The sequence below is a fragment of the Gopherus evgoodei genome, chromosome 7 (genome assembly GCF_007399415.2).
Source record: "Gopherus evgoodei ecotype Sinaloan lineage chromosome 7, rGopEvg1_v1.p, whole genome shotgun sequence".
Lineage (NCBI taxonomy): Eukaryota > Metazoa > Chordata > Testudines > Testudinidae > Gopherus > Gopherus evgoodei.
The window spans coordinates 63,785,347-63,804,419 of record NC_044328.1 but is presented as its reverse complement, the minus strand read 5'-3'; the positions used below and the strand labels follow the sequence as shown (position 1 = coordinate 63,804,419).

General features: G+C 42.4%; 1 protein-coding gene across 9 annotated transcripts in view; it reads right to left on the bottom strand.

Moving 5' to 3' along the window:
- KCNMA1 (potassium calcium-activated channel subfamily M alpha 1) overlaps positions 1–19,073 on the bottom strand; it is a 410,790-nt gene that overhangs the window by 243,830 nt on the left and 147,887 nt on the right. For all 9 annotated transcript variants that reach the window (XM_030568831.1, XM_030568832.1, XM_030568835.1 and 6 more), the window contains exon 4: positions 5,353–5,428. In XM_030568831.1, the coding sequence (XP_030424691.1) occupies positions 5,353–5,428 (76 nt within the window). The remainder of the gene's footprint in view (positions 1–5,352; positions 5,429–19,073) is intronic.

The window sequence follows — 19,073 nt, the reverse complement described above, 5'->3', positions numbered from 1 at the left end:
GGAGTATTTTGGAAAACTTTATTAGTGTCTGCAATAATCTAGGTTGGAAGATATTCATGTGTAGGAACTATTTTTTCCTAAAGCTTTTACAGACTGATACATCATGATCCTGACCCTTCAGTCCCCTCTGGATGTGTATTTGCATGTCTTTGAATGTTTATGTGATCAGAACCCAGGTCTGTAGCTATACTGGGTCTTGAGGGATAGAAGGTAGACAAGCAGGATAACATGGTGTTTTTTAACTGTCCAATCATATATAATTTGGGGCTAAATTGTAGCTATTGAAGGCACAGCTTCGTTAGGGGGGGGAAGGAGTTGTGGATGTGGCAATGCACTAATGATAGCGGTAAAGATTAGGCTTCCAAATTAAATAATGTTTACATTTACAGTTCATACATAAGGCCCCATTTTGCAAATGACGAGATGAGCCTCTGCAGCCCTACTGGAGTCAAGTTACTTTGCCCCATCAAGATTGGATGTTTTTTTCTAAAAGATATTCTTTAGTTCAAACCAGAATTCAGCTTTGGTCCATGTGACCCTCAGGGCCCTACAGGTAGTATATATATTCTGTGGATGTGGCCTGCATAATACACAGAGAGCTGCATATGCAGCCCACAATGGTAAATAGGTTGAGAACCTCTGCGGTAAGGTTTGATTTTTACACTTATAAAACTTTATCTGTTTTTTTGTTTTATAATTAAATTTAAAAGGCTCTTTTTAAAGAAAAGAGGGTGAAAGTACTGTTAGTGTTTTTTATTTTAAGAGTAACCTTCACATTGGTAGAAGATAATGGATTAAAAAATGTGATTTTCTAATTGATCAAATGTTTGTCATTCAGTTTGCTAAGTACATTCATACTCAGCTGTCTGAATGTCTTTGAGCAATACAGACTCTGAAATAGACTGACACCCCAATCCAGCATGCGGATAATTTTAAGTATGCCAGTTGTCCCACCGGAGTAGGTAAATGGTTATATATTATATTATATTATATTATATTATATTATATTATATTATATTAGTGGTTACATTTGATCATAACATAGGATTCAAACCTCTGTTGTTCTTAAATTAGACCAAAAGGCATCATTCATAGGATGCTGTGCTTCATTATCAAAGTCTGAATATTGCTCATCCATGAATTTCAGGGGGAAAAAGCTTCTCAGTAATGCAATAATATGTCAATCGGCCTCCAGGTCCTATCTTTATTTTTATATATCGATATATAAAAATAAATAAATGGTATTGAAGCACTACTTTGATTCTTCTTTAGGTCTATTTTATTTTTTATGTGTTTATTCATAATTGTACCTTGTCTGTCCTTTATGAAATATCCTTGTCTTTCTGCCAGAGACTAAATATAGATGAAAGATTAATCACAAACATTTTCCTGCTCTTTAAGCTCTTTCTAACATCTGTGCAAAATCCCTTATTGTGAGGCTTACCTAAAGCCCTGTAGTTCTATTGAAATCTTGTATAAAATGCTGAGGGGAAAAAACTAACGATATTCAATCTTCTAAAACATGGGAGAAAAAAACTAACAATTCTGAAAAAGATATATTACATTTCATAGGTAAGTACATAAACTTTAAATTAGTAAGGGACACGGTTAGCCTCCTAGAGGTTCAGTTTACACAAGTAGGCTGTAAACTCTTTCTGCATCCACAGAGGATCTGCTAAAGAACAGTTAGGAATTTTTTAAATGTTCTGATAATTACACAACACCCAACAACTACCTGTTTAATATATTCCTTTCCATTTGTAAAGTGTTCTAGCTGCTTCCTGTGGATCACAGTATTATGAATGGCGCTTCTGCTGATGGTATGAATGAGATTTGTTCCTTTAATCCTAGTCCTTCAATTGCTACATTCACTCAGCATCTCTCTTTGACTTCGTATTATAGAAAATAAAACCTTGCAGGCAGTAATTTTAATTTAGAGGTTAAAGTCAATCATATTTTCCAGTGGAGGGGAATTCTTTTCCTTCCCAGCAAGACCAAATATTACATGCACTGTCTTCGCACATAAGATAGAGAAGATGGGATGTGCTGCATAATCCATCAGTATTACACCATGCTTGTCAATAGATGTTGCTGCTGAACACACAACATACTAAAATGGTGTCTTATGTTATTTGTTTCGAGCATTCTTCACACAAGCATGGATCACTTTTAAGAGAGGAATATGAAATAATACATTCAGAATTGTTTAAATAATCCAAAGAGTTAATGTTTAAAATATAATTATTTCAGTGTTGATAATGATAAATTGTATTTATTATTGCAGCTGAACATTTCAGGCTCTATCTTGAGCCTTCTGGTATTTGGCTTCCCTTGCAAATCAGCTGCTACATGTGCATGCATTTCCCATTGGCTTCAACAGTATTTGGCCTTCATATTCAAATATGAACAACAATATTTTAAAATGCCTACAGAAGCATAATACAGGATCCTAGCATGTTTTACAGCTCTCTCTATCCAGGAAACACTTCACCTGTGACTGAAGAGAAGTCATCTGCATGACAGAATGCAGCAGCTGTTTTACAGCATACAGTTCTAAATCACAGTTTAGGGCAGAAAGTGAGGAACACCTCTGTATATAACAAACTTCTGTTCGAATTTATGTAGGCAGAATGTATTTAAACAAAACAGGAATTTAGTGAGTTCACTGAGTTAACTGTTCTAACTCTTGCAAAAGTGATAAAGGATTATTAGTAACCACAAGTTGTCAGCACCTTGGTTTTACATCTCATCTGAAAGATTATAATACAAAAACATCATGAAAAGCTCTCTTTTTCCACATTTGATTTTATTTACAGAATAATTTTAATATATAGTACCTATGAGCATCACTGATGGAAACTGTGTTTGTTAGTGCTGGCTAGAATTCCACACAATTTTTGTTCTGCTATTATGATAACAGATGAATGGCCTATCACAATGTATCAGAGGGGTAACCGTATTAGTCTGGATCTGTAAAAGCAGCTATCACAATGGGCTTTTATGCTAGATGTGTCTGGTTACAAGTTATACTTATGTGCATGGTTAGTACACTTTGATCCATTATTATTTATTCTTAATGCTTATCAGATACATTTTCCTCCCTCTTTCTTTTTCTATTTTTAGGTTATGGGGTTATTTTGCACATTGAATCCATTTAAAAACACCACTACCAACAATAAAGCTTCCAGGTCTAATTTCAGGTTTAGTATAACTGAAGGCTACTGCATTGAAGTCAATAAAATAATACTCATTCATTCCAGTTTGGCCCACAAATTTTATAAAATGATACTTTTTGGACACCAGTAGTATTTTATAAATTGTCTTTAGGTTTATTAAATGAGACATGAGATATCAGATATGCCTGATTACTGCATGCTCAAGAACAGGGTGGGACACATGAAACAATTCATTTTGAGGCCTTTGATGATTTTTAAATTAAATGAATTGTTTAGTGATAAACCAGTTTGGGTTAATCAACTGAGTAAAACTGAAAGGAAGCCACATAAGTAAGCTGGATTTGAAGGGCTTTATAGTAATCAGAACAGGAGATTTACAGATGCCTGCATATTCATGTAAATAATTACAAAGATGATGAGCATCTAATTTGGGAGTAAAGTTTGGCACCAGACAAATGTTATTATGAACAAAGGAGTCAAGTCCTAAACTAGCTTTAAATGGAACACATTTAATTAATGCATCTCCCCTTCAGTTACTGTTCTGGAGCCTTAAAATTCCACCCCTCCTGAAGGGGATCTGAACCTTTATCCAAAGCCTGCTGAAGTCAGTGTGAGTCTTTCTACTGGCTTCAGTGGGCTTTGGATAATATCCTTTGTATTCTGCAAGGAGATTTTAAAACACTGAGTTTCTGTAACAATTACATATTCTCTCTGCAGGACCAGTGGAATTTTAAGGCTACAGAACTGCAGTTTCTCTGTGTTTATTAAACTAGTTTCATTATTTTAAGAAGAAAAACTACATTTGCTACATGCTCACACAGTTCCAGGCAGATCTTAAGCCAGTTCCAGAGTCATTTAGGATTTCTTTCAATATGAAAGGTTGACTAATGAGAACAGTTTTAAGGTTTAAAGGGTTGCAGAGCCTGCTGGTTGTCATGAACCTGTGCACATCTGAAGAGCCTATTTACTCATGAACAGTAGGGTGATTTACATGGGTTCATTGCTCATTAAGGGTAATAAACTCACCTGAGTTACACACCCTCAAATATGGGATGAATGAATTAATAGGGAAAGAGAAGGGGGATTTTAAAGTGGAACTGAACTTCTAGTATTTAAAAATAATTACTAGAACAGTAGTTCAATACTTTAGCTGGTGTATTTTAATGCATGTTAAAAAGTTAATCCCTTTGCTGCTGTGAAACATGGCACAGTCCCTTTGGTGCTTCAAGATGATTAACTAATGGGCATAATAGCAGCTAATGTGCATTCTGCTTCCCATACCAAGTATGTTGCCACACAAAAGCAGTTAAAATAAGAACACCACAGTTGTTAACTGAAGTATGTTAAACATCCTTCTAAAGAAATAATGCTTATGACAATGAATGGAATGAGATATCCAGAGTAGAAAATCAATGTAAAAAACATTTTTGAAATCTAAGATTTTCATAATGATGAAGAATCATAATGATTATCTCTAAACTGCCATCTCCCTATTGGGTGTTTTGTTGGACAAGTTATTTCTAATTTAATGAGGCAATAAAGTAGGGATTCAGAATGAGGAAGGATGGATTATTTAATCAATGTGTAGCTCTATCACTCTGCCTTTGCATTTATAATCACTCAGTCCCTTGAATATTACAGGTATAAAAATGTATCAAGTGAAATATCAACAGATGATATCAAAGAGACATTTAAATTGATAAACCATTCACCAGAAATATAGGATGGAATGGGAATTTAGAAAACAAGAGATGACTATATATTCGTATGAGAAATAAAATACCATATATTAGGAGGCACTTAGCTCACCAATGCAGCAGGTTCACCAGTGAAACTAGTCACCAATTAAACTAATAATTACAATTACTAAAAGATGGAATAGCTGCATGGATGAGGCTCAAACATGACTTGACTCATGAATGTGCCTTAGAGTCTAGTGTCTTTAATGAAAATTACATCAGGGGAAAAAGTCACATGGGTATTTTGTGTGTGTGTGTGTGTGTACACACACATACATACATATATTATATATAAAAATTGAGTTTCGGTGTGTGCTATTCAAACCGTAACTTCCATTCATTCTAATGGCATTATGAAAGGAGAAATTACCTCTGACTATAACTATTAACTGGAGAAAGTAGACTACAGACAGATTAAGTATGCATTAAAGTCTTACCTTGTTTTTAGGATATTCAGAAACTGCAAAATTTCTGAAAACTGTATCAGTCTAAGGGCTCTTAAAAATCTTAAACCTGCATAAAAAGAGAATCAGACATAACTCCAGTGCATAGTGAGCCATACTGTCATAACATCCAACTTACAATGGTAACAATCAATGAAATCAATGGTATGTAGCATACAGAAAGTCAAATACCTTTGAAGTGCTCTTCCATATTTAATAGTCCCAAGATCTTGACTAGCTTTTTTCAGTTTAATTTAGATCTGTTTCTATACCCTACCAGAAATGCATACTTCAAGTATTAAGTTATGGTGTGGGAAATTTACCAGAGAGCTAAGAAGAAAAAACTTTACTTAGCCTCAGTTTGTAGTCTTAGTGCCCATATTCCTCTCTTCTAGAATGGCTTAATATTGTAAATATAGATATAAAACTCCTGAAAGCTCATGACTCCCCCAGTGCTTAGCAAAAACTAAGAGATTATGGGCAAGAGATCTGATAACCTGATTTTTGAAAAAACAAACAAACATAAAAAAACCTAGACAGTGGATAGGCCTGATTAAATTGGTAATTCTTAATGACATAAAATCTTTTATTAGGTTATAATGCTCCATATCCCCACCCCAAACTCTAAAACTTCAGATATGGATATGTAGTTACCATGCACTGTGGCTTAAAAAAAAGGTAAAACTACTGCATTTGCCTTCACGCAGGTTACAATTACAGTAAATGACTGAACTTTGGTTCTTAGAAAAATAACAATATTTATAAAGAGACAGCACTGAGTTGTTGAAATCAAGTTGCTTGGATAGCAATTCTCAGACAGCTGCAGGGCCAGACAGAGAGAGAGAGAGTGACAGAGCAAGAGAAAATACCATAAAAGATTAAGGGCTTAAATTGCTCAGAGACTCATGCTGGTACTAAACAATTTTGCTGCAGATCTTTGGCATATGAGTAAAGGTACATTGTGTATTTTATATATACAGCTTATAAAGTTAAACGGAAAGCTTTTGAGGATTTATTTTTTTACTGCAAAGTAGGGCCAAGAGTTACATAAAAATTGCTTAATAAGGTAGCTTGACCGCTATGGCAACGTCAACTCACGCATCCTCCTTACTGACATTTTTAATTTAGTAACAACTAATAATCTCATTTAGCACATATACAGCACTTTCTATTTTCAAAGTGCTAACTAAGGATAAAATACTACAAAAAATTAACCACATGCACAACGTGACTTATAGCAGTGGACTCCAGTGAGACTACTCACAAAAGTGAAATTATACATGTTCTCAAGTGTTTGCAGAGTTAATTTTACAATACGCCAGTGAGATAGTTACATATGACTATTATTCTTATCGTCATCATTATTTTCAAGTGATGCAAAGCAGTCTTAATGAGGTTGAGGATCTCTCATAGCACATGTGTAAAATAGGCATAATAATACTTCATTGAGTCCTTTACAAGGGTATTGAGAGAATTAATCAAGATTTGTAGTCACCTGAGATCTAGATTAAAAAAACAACAACACAAAACTGCTCGATATTTCTAAATTTTCCATATGATCCCAATTATCGAGTCAGTAGTTCAGGAACAGGTAACAAGAAAGCTAAGCTATATCATCCTGTTTCAAAAGAAAAGTCTGCTTCTTGAAGACAAAGATAACCAAAAGCTGCTAAGGCGGCTGGGAAAGGTTACAGTTAGCCCCAAAATCTCTATTTCCAACTCCTCATAGTGATTCTTACCTACTTTAAATTGTCAGACAAAGGAGGCATAACACACCAAGGAGCAAATGGTTAAAGTAATTTTTTTGCTTCAGCTGAAAATCATTAGCAGTGAGCAGGGCTGGTGCAACCATTTAGGCAGACTAGGCGGTTGCCTAGGGCGCCAAGATTTGAGGGCGCCAAAAAGCGCCCTCAAATTTTTTTTTAAATGGTTGAGCAGCCGTTGCTGCTGGGACAGAGAGGGAGTCTGAGCTGCCGCAGTCATGCCTGCACGACTGCCCGCAGGCACCACTTATCACTGTTTGGAATGGTCAGTGTCCCCCTTAGAAATGCTAACATGCTTATTCAGCGAAGTTTTGATGTACTTGATACATGCTATTAGATTGTCAATTAGGCATTAATGAGATAATTTAAGAGTAAATGTCTTTTTGTTTGAAGTACCACTGAACACTAATCTGTCCATTGCCCCCTCCCTCCTGTGTTACTGCTTGAAGCAGAATCCTGGGTAACAATAATGGGGATGCTGGATAAACCTTTTAAAATATTTCCCCTTTATAATGCCACATTTTAAATACAATTTTAAAATTAGATCCCATAATTTCAAGGCATCGATTTCCCCGTTTAGATAATTAAATTGCAATTGTCGGCATGAACATCATTTTAAAGCTGGGTTTTGAAAATCTAATTTAACTTCAAAAATTAATGACCAAAAGATAGGCACGTGAAGTAAGGTAAAAGTAATTAACCGAGGGTCTAGCATTCACTCCCAACACCGCAAAAGAGCTGAGGGATTTCCAAAGGACTCCGACACCACTGCAGTGTATCATTCAAACGTGAGAACATAGTTACTACAGATAATAAATAATAAGTTACCTGGGTTGGAAATAGATCTTTGTGGAAGGGAAAGCAGGAAACTTGTGTCATAAACAGATAGCTAAGGGTTAATGTCTCTTACACCTGGAAAGAAGTACCTGAAACACCTGACCAGAGGACCAATCAGGAAACCAGACTTTTTCAGATCTGGGTGGAGGGAAGTTTGTGTCTGAGTTCTTTGTCTTCTGCCTGTACTCTCTCGGCTATGAGAAGTGATTTTTTCTGTCTCCTGCCTTTCTAATCTTCTGTTTCCCAGTTGTAAGTACAAAAGATCAGATAGTGATTTATATGTTTTTTTGTATTTACATGTCTATAGTTGCTGGAGTGCTTTGAATTGTATTATTTTTGAATAAGGCTGTTTATTCAATATTCTTTTAAGCAAATGACCCTGTATTTGTCACCTTAATACAGAGAGACCATTTTTATGTATTTTTCTTTCTTTTTATATAAAGCTTTCTTTTAAGACCTGTTGGAGTTTTTCTTTAGTGGGGAACTCCAGGGAATTGAGTCTGCAGCTCACCAGGGAACTGGTAGGAGGAAGAAGTCAGGGGGAAATCTGTGTGTGTTAGATTTACTAGCCTGACTTTGCATTCCCTCTGGGTGAAGAGGGAAGTGCTTGTGTTTCCAGGACTGGAAATAGAGAGGGTGGACTCCCTCTGTTTAGATTCACAGAGTTTGCTTCTGTGTATCTCTCCAGGAACACCTGGAGGGGGGAAGGGAAAAGGTTTATTTCCCTTTGTTGTGAGACTCAAGGGATTTGGGTCTTGGGGTCCCCAGGGAAGGTTTTGGGGGGGACCAGAGTGCCCCAAAACACTCTAATTTTTTGGGTGGTGGCAGCTTTACCAGGTCCAAGCTGGTAACTAAGCTTGGAGGTTTTCATGCTAACCCCCATATTTTGGACGCTAAGGTCCAAATCTGGGACTAGGTTTAATAAGTTACCTGGGTTGGAAATAGATCTTTGTGGAAGGGAAAGCAGGAAACTTGTCTTTTTGATTACAGAATTATTTTGCTTCTGGATCCATTAAAATCATAACCGATTTTTTGGGGGAGGGGATGTGGGGAAGAAACTCTTTTCTCTACTAGGTTTGTTTATAGGCAGCTGAAAAGAAAAGTTAACTGGCTTTGCACAGAACTGAAACCTAAAGGTCTCTCCTCCCTCCTTCTCTACTCTGACCCCTCTGGGCTATTCCAAGTTAATTGTCATCTAATTGCCCAGCAAAGAAAGAGATAGTGGCAGCAATTAGGAATAGCCCCCACCAGTTCAGGAGTCATTAACACAGTACAAAGATATGCTGCATGCTTTCCGTGCACCCAGGCCTAATGAGGGACTGGGGGCAAGAGGAGCAGGGCTGAGCCCCTAGGGAGTGAGCCGCAGAGAGCCAGTGCGCAGGAGGCTGAGAGGGCAAGGGGCTGCAGGGACGTCCCCAGTACTATTTAAAATGCAGATCCCGCAGCGGTACCTCTCCATGGGACAGAGCCGGTTCCTCACAGAAGCTTCTGTCCAACAGCTCTTCCTTCTGCAGCTGCTCTTTGTGCTCTAGCTCCATCCATGGCAGCTGAACCCCCTGTCCTGACTGCAGCCAACCCCTCATCCCCTGCCCTGCCTCCAGTCAGCCCCACACCCCTTGCCCTGCCCACAGCCAGCCTCACACCCCCTGCCCTGTCTCTAGCCAACCCCACACCCCTGTATCCAGCCAGCCCCTCACCCCCTGCCCGCAGCCAGCCCCGCACCCCCTTCCCTGCCTCAACCAGCCCCGCACCCCCTGCCCTGCCCGCAGCCAGCCCCTGCTGCTCCCCCTGCCCTGCCTGTAGCCAGCCCCACACCTCCTGCCCTGCCCACAGCCAGCCCCACACCTCCTGTCTCCAGCCACCCCACACCCCCTGCCCTGTCCACAGCCAGCCCCTCACTCCCTGCCCTGCAAGCAGCTAGCTTGCCCTGTCCATAGCCCTGTCCATAGCCAGTCCCACACCACCTGTCTCCATCCAGCCCCTGCTGCAGCCCCTGCCCTGCCTGCAGCCAGCCTCATACCCCCTGCCCTGCACACAGCCAGTCCCGCACCCCCTGTCTCCAGCCAACCCCACACCCCATCTCCAACCATCTTCGCATCCCCTGCCCTGCCCAGAGCCAGCCAGCCCCACACCCTGTCAGGTTATTCAATTATTTTCATTAAATATGTAGGCTAAATAATGAAATTAATAAATTTTCAAGCCGAATATGTATTAATTCTAATGAACAAGGCCACATTATGCAGTATTCATTTTTGAAAGTTTATAATAAGCAATGCTCTGGAGGGAGGGGTGGGGGCAGAGGGCACAAGGTGGAAGTTTCGCCTAGGGTGCAAAATATCCTTGCACCGGCCCTGGCAGTGAGGTTCTACAATTGCTATAGCCTACATCATTTTTGAAATGTTCCTTCAGGGAATAATACTTGAAAAAGAAAGTGAATAGGCTAGAAGCCAGCCTACTTAAATACAGCACTGCTGAGGGTGACATAACCCTTGCACCTTTTTCATGAGGCCGTCTTTCTTGCATAGTTATCAGTTTATTGCCATGGTGAGTCTTTTAAAATCAAGGTGAAGCATCAAACCCCAGAAACTATATAGCACGTGCCATGAATGACATCCAAAGATGGTGAATAGGGATGGGGTAAAAATAACACTATCATCATGGAATCTGATATATCCTCATCTGTGGACCTGAACCTAAAACACTAAAACAAACTTTTCAGAAGGTTCTGAAATATCTATTTAGCTTCCTCAGCCAATGTTTATTTTTCATGCATCGCTGCACATCCAAATGGAAGCCAGGACAGGAAGTGCCATCATAATAAAAAGGCAGACTATCCTACATGTCTTACTACCTTGGCTGGAAGCATGGAGGGAATTTTACAGCAACCTGCTCTGACAACATTTCCAGCTAATGCTTTCTGGAATTAATAGGTACACGTATTAAGGACAAGCATGGGAAAACTCAGTCTTTTCAGTGCCTTTCTGAATGAAACCCAAAATTTTATACCTGTATTACTACTAGAGCTTCCAATTTATGCTGTTTATTTCTCTTGATGTTTACAAAAATTAATTGCTGATATTTGAGGAGAAAAAAACACATATATAAAAAACTGCCTTCCTCTGAAATCCTGCACATTTGGTGAAACTTTGGGACTCACCATTCAAACTGAGTTGGGACATCATCATTTTCCTTGGATAAAATTTCCCTACATGAAGCATATTTAATCAGAACGATTTAGGGAGACTAAATACATCCTCCAAAATGGAACCAGACCACGGGCCTGTAGTGAAACACCCCTGTTAACCCTTGATGCCTGTTACTGGAAGGTTTATGCTGATGTTTAAACTAAAATTGATATGTTAGGAAAAGCTAATATGCTTAAAAATGCTAATATTAAAGCTCTAACACAAGAACTGAAAAACAAAATGTATAAATAGTGTAAATAGACTTTGCAATAAATTTGAGGCTAGCAGTTAGCACAAGGCCTAAAATCTTCACATAAGTGCTTGACCTAGAATGATAAGATTTAACAAAATGTATCTTGTGATAAACAAGTAAACAGCAAAGGAACTGTTGACCTATGACCCCTGACTTATCTTGGAAGGTTTATGCTTAAAATCAAACTATAATCTAAATGTTAGGGAAAGTTAAAATGCTTAATTAAAGCTGTAATGCAAGTAAGGAAACAAATGTAAAATTATGGTTATAGGTTTTACAAAAGTATGAGACCTAGATACTGTAATTGTTAGCCTACAGTGCTTGTCCTAAGGTTATAAGACTTTGTGATAAACAAGAAAACCACAGAAGGGCATTTTACACTTGAAATAATGGATTTTGGGGGGATTTTTGGTAAATGTATTAATGAGTTGGAAATATTGGGAAATTTATGATGCAAGTACCTTATGCTAGCAAACAGAACTTTAATTATGGTTCCCTGGAATGAAAAACATGGGCAGAAGACTGAGATCTAAATCAAATATGGTCGTGTGTGTGTGTCTCTGTGTGTGTGTGTGTCCGTCCGTCTGTCCGTCCTTCCATCCGGGGGGGGTGGGGGAGAGGTAAGGAAAAAGGATACAAAAATACAGCCAGACCAGCCTCTGGTTGGGACACTGGGATGACAGGATCATGGAAACCTGGAACATCATTCCCACTTACTTTTCCTGATATCTTTCCCTTCTCTGATGCTTCTGGGTGGTCTTCAGAAGGTTGTGAATATGCAAAATGGTAATTGTTTCCCTACACTTGTTTTACTTGCATGTACTTAAGTATTAAATAAAGTCCTCATGTCTGTGTTTCACCAAACTCATCTTCTATAATACATTTACATAGCCACCTGAGTAAACAAACCTGTTATTAGTGACTTGTACATCTTGCACTCTAAATTAATCAAAGGCTACAGAACAGACTAAGCTTAAAATGATAGAGTTTTATGGGCTTTTGGAATATATATCCATGGAACAAACCCACATTTACATGTCAAAACCATTGTTAAATGCATTGACATAAATTGGCCATACCAGCCGGAATCCCAACATTGGTCTCCCAGAATACCAACCATGGGAAGGGGACTGAGACTTAATCAAATATGGTCCCAGACATGTGTGGGTGTAAGGGAAAGGTGTATAGAAGAGTTCTATGTCCAGTCCTTAGTTGGGACATCACGATGACAAGACTGTGGAAACCTTATTGTCACTCCCATTTACAGCGCTTCTCCAGTTACTATTATTTCCATCTTCATTCCAGATCTCCATAAGGTTGTGAGTATGCACAATGCAGGGCATTGTTTTGCTACACTTATCTTTATTTTTCTTTGCTTATGGTTATACTTGCGCCCTTGAATTTCAGTATTAAATAAAGTCTTCATGTCTCTACATACATAAAAACATAACCTATAAGAGAAGATTGAAAATGGCCCTTGAGGAATTCCACCAGGATTTCAACAATTTCCACCCCACCATCAACCTCAGCCTGGACCAGTCCACACAAGAGATCCACTTCCTGGACACTACAGTGCAAATAAGTGATGGTCACATAAACACCACCCTGTACCGGAAACCTACTGCCCACTATACTTACCTACATGCCTCCAGCTTCTATCCAGACCAAATCACATGATCCATTGTCTACAGCTAAGCTCTAAGATACAACTGCATTTGCTCCAATCCCTCAGACAGAAACAAACACCTACAGGACCTCTATCAAGTGTTCTTAAAACTACAGAACCCACCTCCTGAAGTGAAGAAACAGATTGACAAAGCCAAAAGAGTATACATAAGTCACCTACTACAGGACAGGCCCAACAAAGAAAGTAACAGAACGCCACTAGCTGTCACCTTCAGCCCCCAACTAAAACCTCTCCAGCACATCATCAAGGATCTACAACCTATCCTGAAGGACGATCCCTCACTCTCACAGACCTTGGGAGACAGTCCAGTCCTCGCTTACAGACAGCCCCCCAACCCGAAGCAAATACTCACCAGCAACTACACACCACACAACAAAAACAGTAACTTGGGAACCTATCCCTGCAACAAACCACATTGCCAACTCTGTCCACATATCTATTCAGGGGACACTATCATAGGACCTAATCACATCAGCCACACCATCAGGGGCTCGTTCACTTGCACATCTACCAATGTGATATATGCTATCTTGTGCCAGCAATGTCCCTCTGCCATGTATATTGGCCAAACTGGACAGTCTCTACACAAAAGAATAAAACGGAAACAAATCCCATGTCAAGAATTAGAACATTCAAAAACCAGTCAGAGAACACTTCAATCTCCCTGGTCACTCAATAACAGACTTAAAAGTGGCAATTCTTCAACAAAAAAACTTCAGAAACTGCAGAACTGGAATTAATTTGCAAACTGGACACCACAAATTAGGCCTGAATAAAGACTGGGAGTGGATGGGTCACTACAAAAACTAATTCCCCCATGCTAATTTCCCCCTATTGTTACTCAAACCTTCTTGTCAACTTTTGTAGTAGTAATCAGGGTGGCCCATTTCAAAAGTAATTTCTCCTCCTGTTGATAATAGCCCACTTCCACTTTAATTGAATTGTCTCATTAGAACTTGGTAAGGCAACTCCCATCTTTTCATGTACTCTGTGTGTGTGTGTGTGTGTGTGTGTGTGTGTGTGTGTGTGTGTGTGTGTGTGTGTGTGTGTGTGTGCCTACTGTATTTTCCACTCCATGCATCTGATGAAGTGGGTGTTAGCTCACGAAAGCTTATGCTCAAATAAATTTGTTAGGCCTTGGCTACACTACAGAGTTGCAGCGCTGGTGAGGGGGTTACAGCGCTGCAACTTAGGATGTGGCCACACTTGCAAAGCATGGCCAGCACTGCAACTCCCTGGTTGCAGCGCTGGCTGTACACCCGGTCGAGCCTCGGGTGTAGGGGATCCAGCGCTGGTGATCCAGCGCTGGTCAGCAAGTGTGGACACCCACCAGCGCTTTTACTGACCTCCGTGGCATAAGGAGGTATCCCAGCATACCTTAGAAGCCTCTCTGGTAATCATGCACACTCCACTGCCCTGGGCTCAGCTGACCCCTCCTTTAAATGCCCCGGGAATTTTAAAAATCCCCTTCCTGTTTGCTCAGCCAGGTGTGGAGTGCAATCAATCATTCAATCAATCAGTGACCATGCCTCCACGCCCCAAACGAGCCCCAGCATGGAACAATTCAGAGCTGCAGGACCTCATCAGTGTTTGGGGTGAGGAGGCTGTGCAAGCACAGCTGCGCTCCAGAAGGAGAAATTATGATACCTATGGGCAGATATCGCAGTCCTTGCTGACAAGGAGCCATGAACGGGATGCGCTGCAGTGCAGGGTCAAAATTAAAGAGCTGAGGAGTGCTTACTGCAAAGCCCGTGAGGGAAATCGCCACTCAGGAGCTGCCCCCACAACCTGCCGTTTTTACAAGGAGCTGGATGCCATACTTGGGTATGACCCCATTGCCAATCCAAGGACCACGATGGAGAGTTCAGAGCAGGGAGAAGTGGGGGAGGGTGTAGAGGAAGCCGACAGTGAGGCTACTGGCGTGGAGGGAGACACCCCAGAGTCCCAGGAGGCATGCAGCCAGGAGCTCTTCTCAAGCAGGAGGAGGCTAGCCAGTCGCAGCAGCGGGAAGTTGCTGGTGAGGAAGAAACTGAGGAGTGTGCTCGGGGTAAGTAGATTTTTATGTTTTGGGAGAGGAGGGTTTGGGTTATGGCTGCCTGCATGCATGCCTAAACATGGAATAGCCCATTGATTTGCTCTATCACGTCTCTGTAATCTGCCTCGGTAATCTCTTGAAAAGTTTCAGCCAGAGCGTTTGCAATTTGCTTTCTCAAGTAGATCAGGAGAGCCACCTTGGTCCTTGTCCCGGTCAGGCTAACTCGTCCGATCCACTGTGCAGCGAGGGGTGGGGGGACCGTGGCTGCACACAGGCAAGCTGCATAGGGGCCAGGGCGGAATCCACATTGCTGTAGAAAACCCTCCCTCTCTTCCCAGGTAACATGCAGCAGTGATATATCTGGCAGTAGGAAACCCTGTTGAGAATTTAGGGATACTTGAGTGCAGGGCGCCAGGTTCACGGTCCCACCCCCTAGCCCCGCGGTGCACTCCGGTCAACCCCCCCCCTTTCCCAGCACGTAGCTATCCCTGCAGTGCGCTCCGGTCTCCCCTCCCCCTTCCCAGCAGGCATCCAGCCCCGCGGTGCACTCGGGTGTTCACACCCTCCCCCCCAGCAGGCATCCAGCCCTGCGGTGCGCTAGGGTGTTCACCCCCCCCCCAGCAGGCATCCAGCCCCGCAGTGCGCTCGGGTGTTCACACCCCCCTCCCAGCAGGCATCGAGCCCTGTGTTGCGCTCCGGTGTTCCAAGCACGTTGGTAGCCCCGCGGTGCGCTCCGGTGTTCCCCCCATCCCTCCCAGCAGGCAGCCAGCCCCGCGGTGCGCTCCGGTGTTCCCCCACCCCTCCCAGCAGGCAGTCAGCCCCGCGGTGTGATCCAGTGTTCCAAGCACGTTGGTAGCCCCGTGGTGCGCTCTGGTGTTCCCCCCACCCCTCCCAGCAGGCAGCCAGCACAGCTGTGCTTTCCCCCCCCTCACCAGCAGGACAGCATTAACGCGCCCTCCCCCACCCCCGCAGCAGCTCGCCACCTTCCTGTTCACTACTGTCCCCTGTGCAGGACACCAGCTACGTCCTGTACCCAGTGCAGATAAACCCCAGTGACCCATCGGTCAATACCCCCTCCCAAGGGGAACTCGGGGGAAAACCACTCACCCCATTGCTCGCCATGACTTAGCTTCCTGGCCTCTCTGTGTTATGTGAGGTATGTGCGAAGGATGCTACCAAAAGTCTAAAAACTCCTTCACTGTGTGATAATAAACAATGTAGCCTCTGTGTATTACATGGTTCTATCTTTCTTTTTTCTATTGACCTTGACTAATGCAGCCGGATCACCTGTCTCACATCGATTGCAGAACTTGAGAAGAAATCCCAGAAAATCAAAAGAAGAATTGATCAAATCAGTTATGAATCACTACAACAGAGAAAGTAGGAAGACACAGGAATGGAGAGAGAAAATGTATGAATGGAGAGAGAAAATGCATGAGTGGAGGCAAACAGAAAGCAGGAGAAAGGAATTGGCTAGCAAAAAAACCTCAGAGCAGATGATAAGCCTCCTGGCTCGCCAAACTGAGTCTTTCGAGTCTCTCGTAGCCATGCAGGCAGATATGTACCGTGGTAACCCACAGCCCTCCCAAAGCTCTCTTTCTTGTTCCCCAGTATTTGCACAAAACACCTTTCTCCAGCAGCCAGTTTCTTATTACCCCCATCTGCCCCCAACACCTGTACGATCACCTACCAGCCTTGATAACTACAATTCTTACCCTGTGCACTCCACCCCCATTACCCTGCAGCATAGTAATCCTGAAGTGCAGCAGACATTGAACAGTAATCCAAATAGGACATATTCAAACCTCTGAATGTACAGTCCACCACCCTAACCCCCCTTGCCTTTTATGTACTGTATGTTGAATAAAGGATTTTATGTCTTTTTCTATACATTTTATTATTGCAGAAAGTGGTAAATTTTGTACCCCAAGGTAGAACAAAGCACAGCAAAGGCACCAAACATTACTGTTGGCTCTCAGCATCAAATTGCTCCCTTAAAGCATTCCTAATCCTTGAAGCCCTTTCCTGGGCCTCCCTATTAGCCCTGCTCTCTGGCTGTGCAAATTCATCCTCTAGGCGTCGAACCTCGGAGCTCCATTCCTCACTGAATCTTTCACCCTTCCCTTCACAATTATGATGGAGGGTACAGCAGGCGGATATAACAGCGGAGATGCTGCTTTCCCCCAAATCTAGCTTCCCATAAAGACAACGCCAGCGGGCTTTCAAACGGCCAAAAGCACACTCCACAGTCATTCTGCACTGGCTCAGCCTGTAGTTGAACCGGTCCTTGCTCCTGTCAAGCTTCCCTGTATACGGTTTCATGAGCCATGGCATTAAGGGGTAAGCGGGGTCTCCAAGGATCACAGTGGGCATTTCGACGTCCCCTACTGTGATCTTGCGGTCTGGGAAAAAAGTCCTGGCCCTCAGCCTCCTGAACAGGGAGCTGTTCCGAAAGATGCGTGCATCGTGCACCTTTCCAGGCCATCCTGAGTAAATGTCATGAAACGCCCACGGTGATCCACAAGCGCTTGCAGAACCACGGAGAAATACCCCTTGCGGTTAACGTACTCTGATGCCAGGTGCGGTGGTGACAGAATAGGAATATGCGTCCCATCTATTGCCCCTCCACAGTTAGGGAAACCCATTTCTGCAAAGCCATCCACAATGTCCTGCACGTTCCCAAGAGTCACAGTTCTTCTTAGCAGAGTGCGATTAATGGCTGTGCAAACTTGCATCAGCACCATTCCAACGGTGGACTTTCCCACTCCAAACTGGTTCGCCACCGATCGGAAGCTGTCTGGAGTTGCCAGCTTCCAGATTGCAATAGCCACCCGCCTCTCCACTGGCAGGGCAGCTCTCAATCTCCTGTCCCTGCGCCGCAGGGTAGGGGCGAGCTCAGCACACAGTGACATGAAAGTGGCTTTTCTCAGCCGAAAGTTCTGCAGCCACTGCTCGTCATCCCAGGATTGCAGGACGATGTGATCCCACCACTGAGTGCTGGTTTCCCGAGCCCAAAGGCGTCGTTCCACGGTGCTGAGCATGTCTGTTACTGCCACAAGCAATTGAGTGTCTTCAGCGTCAGGCGTTTCAATATCATCGTCTGACTCCTCACTGTCACTTTGCAGCTGAAGGAATAGCTCCACTGCCATGCGTGATGTGCTGGCAACATTCATCAGCAAGGTCCTCAGCAGCTCAGGCTCCATTTATAACAAAAATCTCAGAAATTGCGCTGCAGAATCACAATGCCGCCAAACTGCTCGGAATGTGTAGCAAAGCACCACGGGGCGTTGGAACAGGAAGCGGGAAAGACCCGCACACTTCCTTCCCCTTCCGACAAGCCACAGCGTCAAAATGGGACGAGGTGCTCTGTGGGATAGCTGCCCACAATGCACCACTCCCAACAGCGCTGCAAGTGCTGTAAATGTGGCCACACTGCAGCGCTGGTAGCTGTCAGTGTGGCCACACTGCAGCGCTGGCCCTACACAGCTGTACGAACACAGCTGTAACTACCAGCGCTGCAAAACTGTAAGTGTAGCCATACCCTTAGTCTCTAAGGTGCCACAAGTACTCTTCACTGTTTTTGAAAAAATTAGGTTTGTTTAGTCTGAAGAAGACTGAGAGGGGACACATGGTGAGAGTTTTCAAGTACATAAAAGGTTGTTACAAGGAGAAGGGAGAAAAATTATTCCATTAAACTCTGAAAATGGGACAAGAAACAATGGGCTGAAATTGCAGCAAGGATGGTTTAGGATGGACATTAGGAAAAACTCCTTAACTGTTAAAGTGGTTAAACACAGGAATAAATTGCTCAGGGAAGTCATGGCATCTCTGTCATTGGAGATTTTTAAGAGCAGGTTAGACAAACACCTGTCAGGGATGGTCTAAATAATACTTAGTCCTGCCGTGAGTACAAAGGACTGGAGTAGATGACCTCTCCAGGTCCTTTCCAATTCTA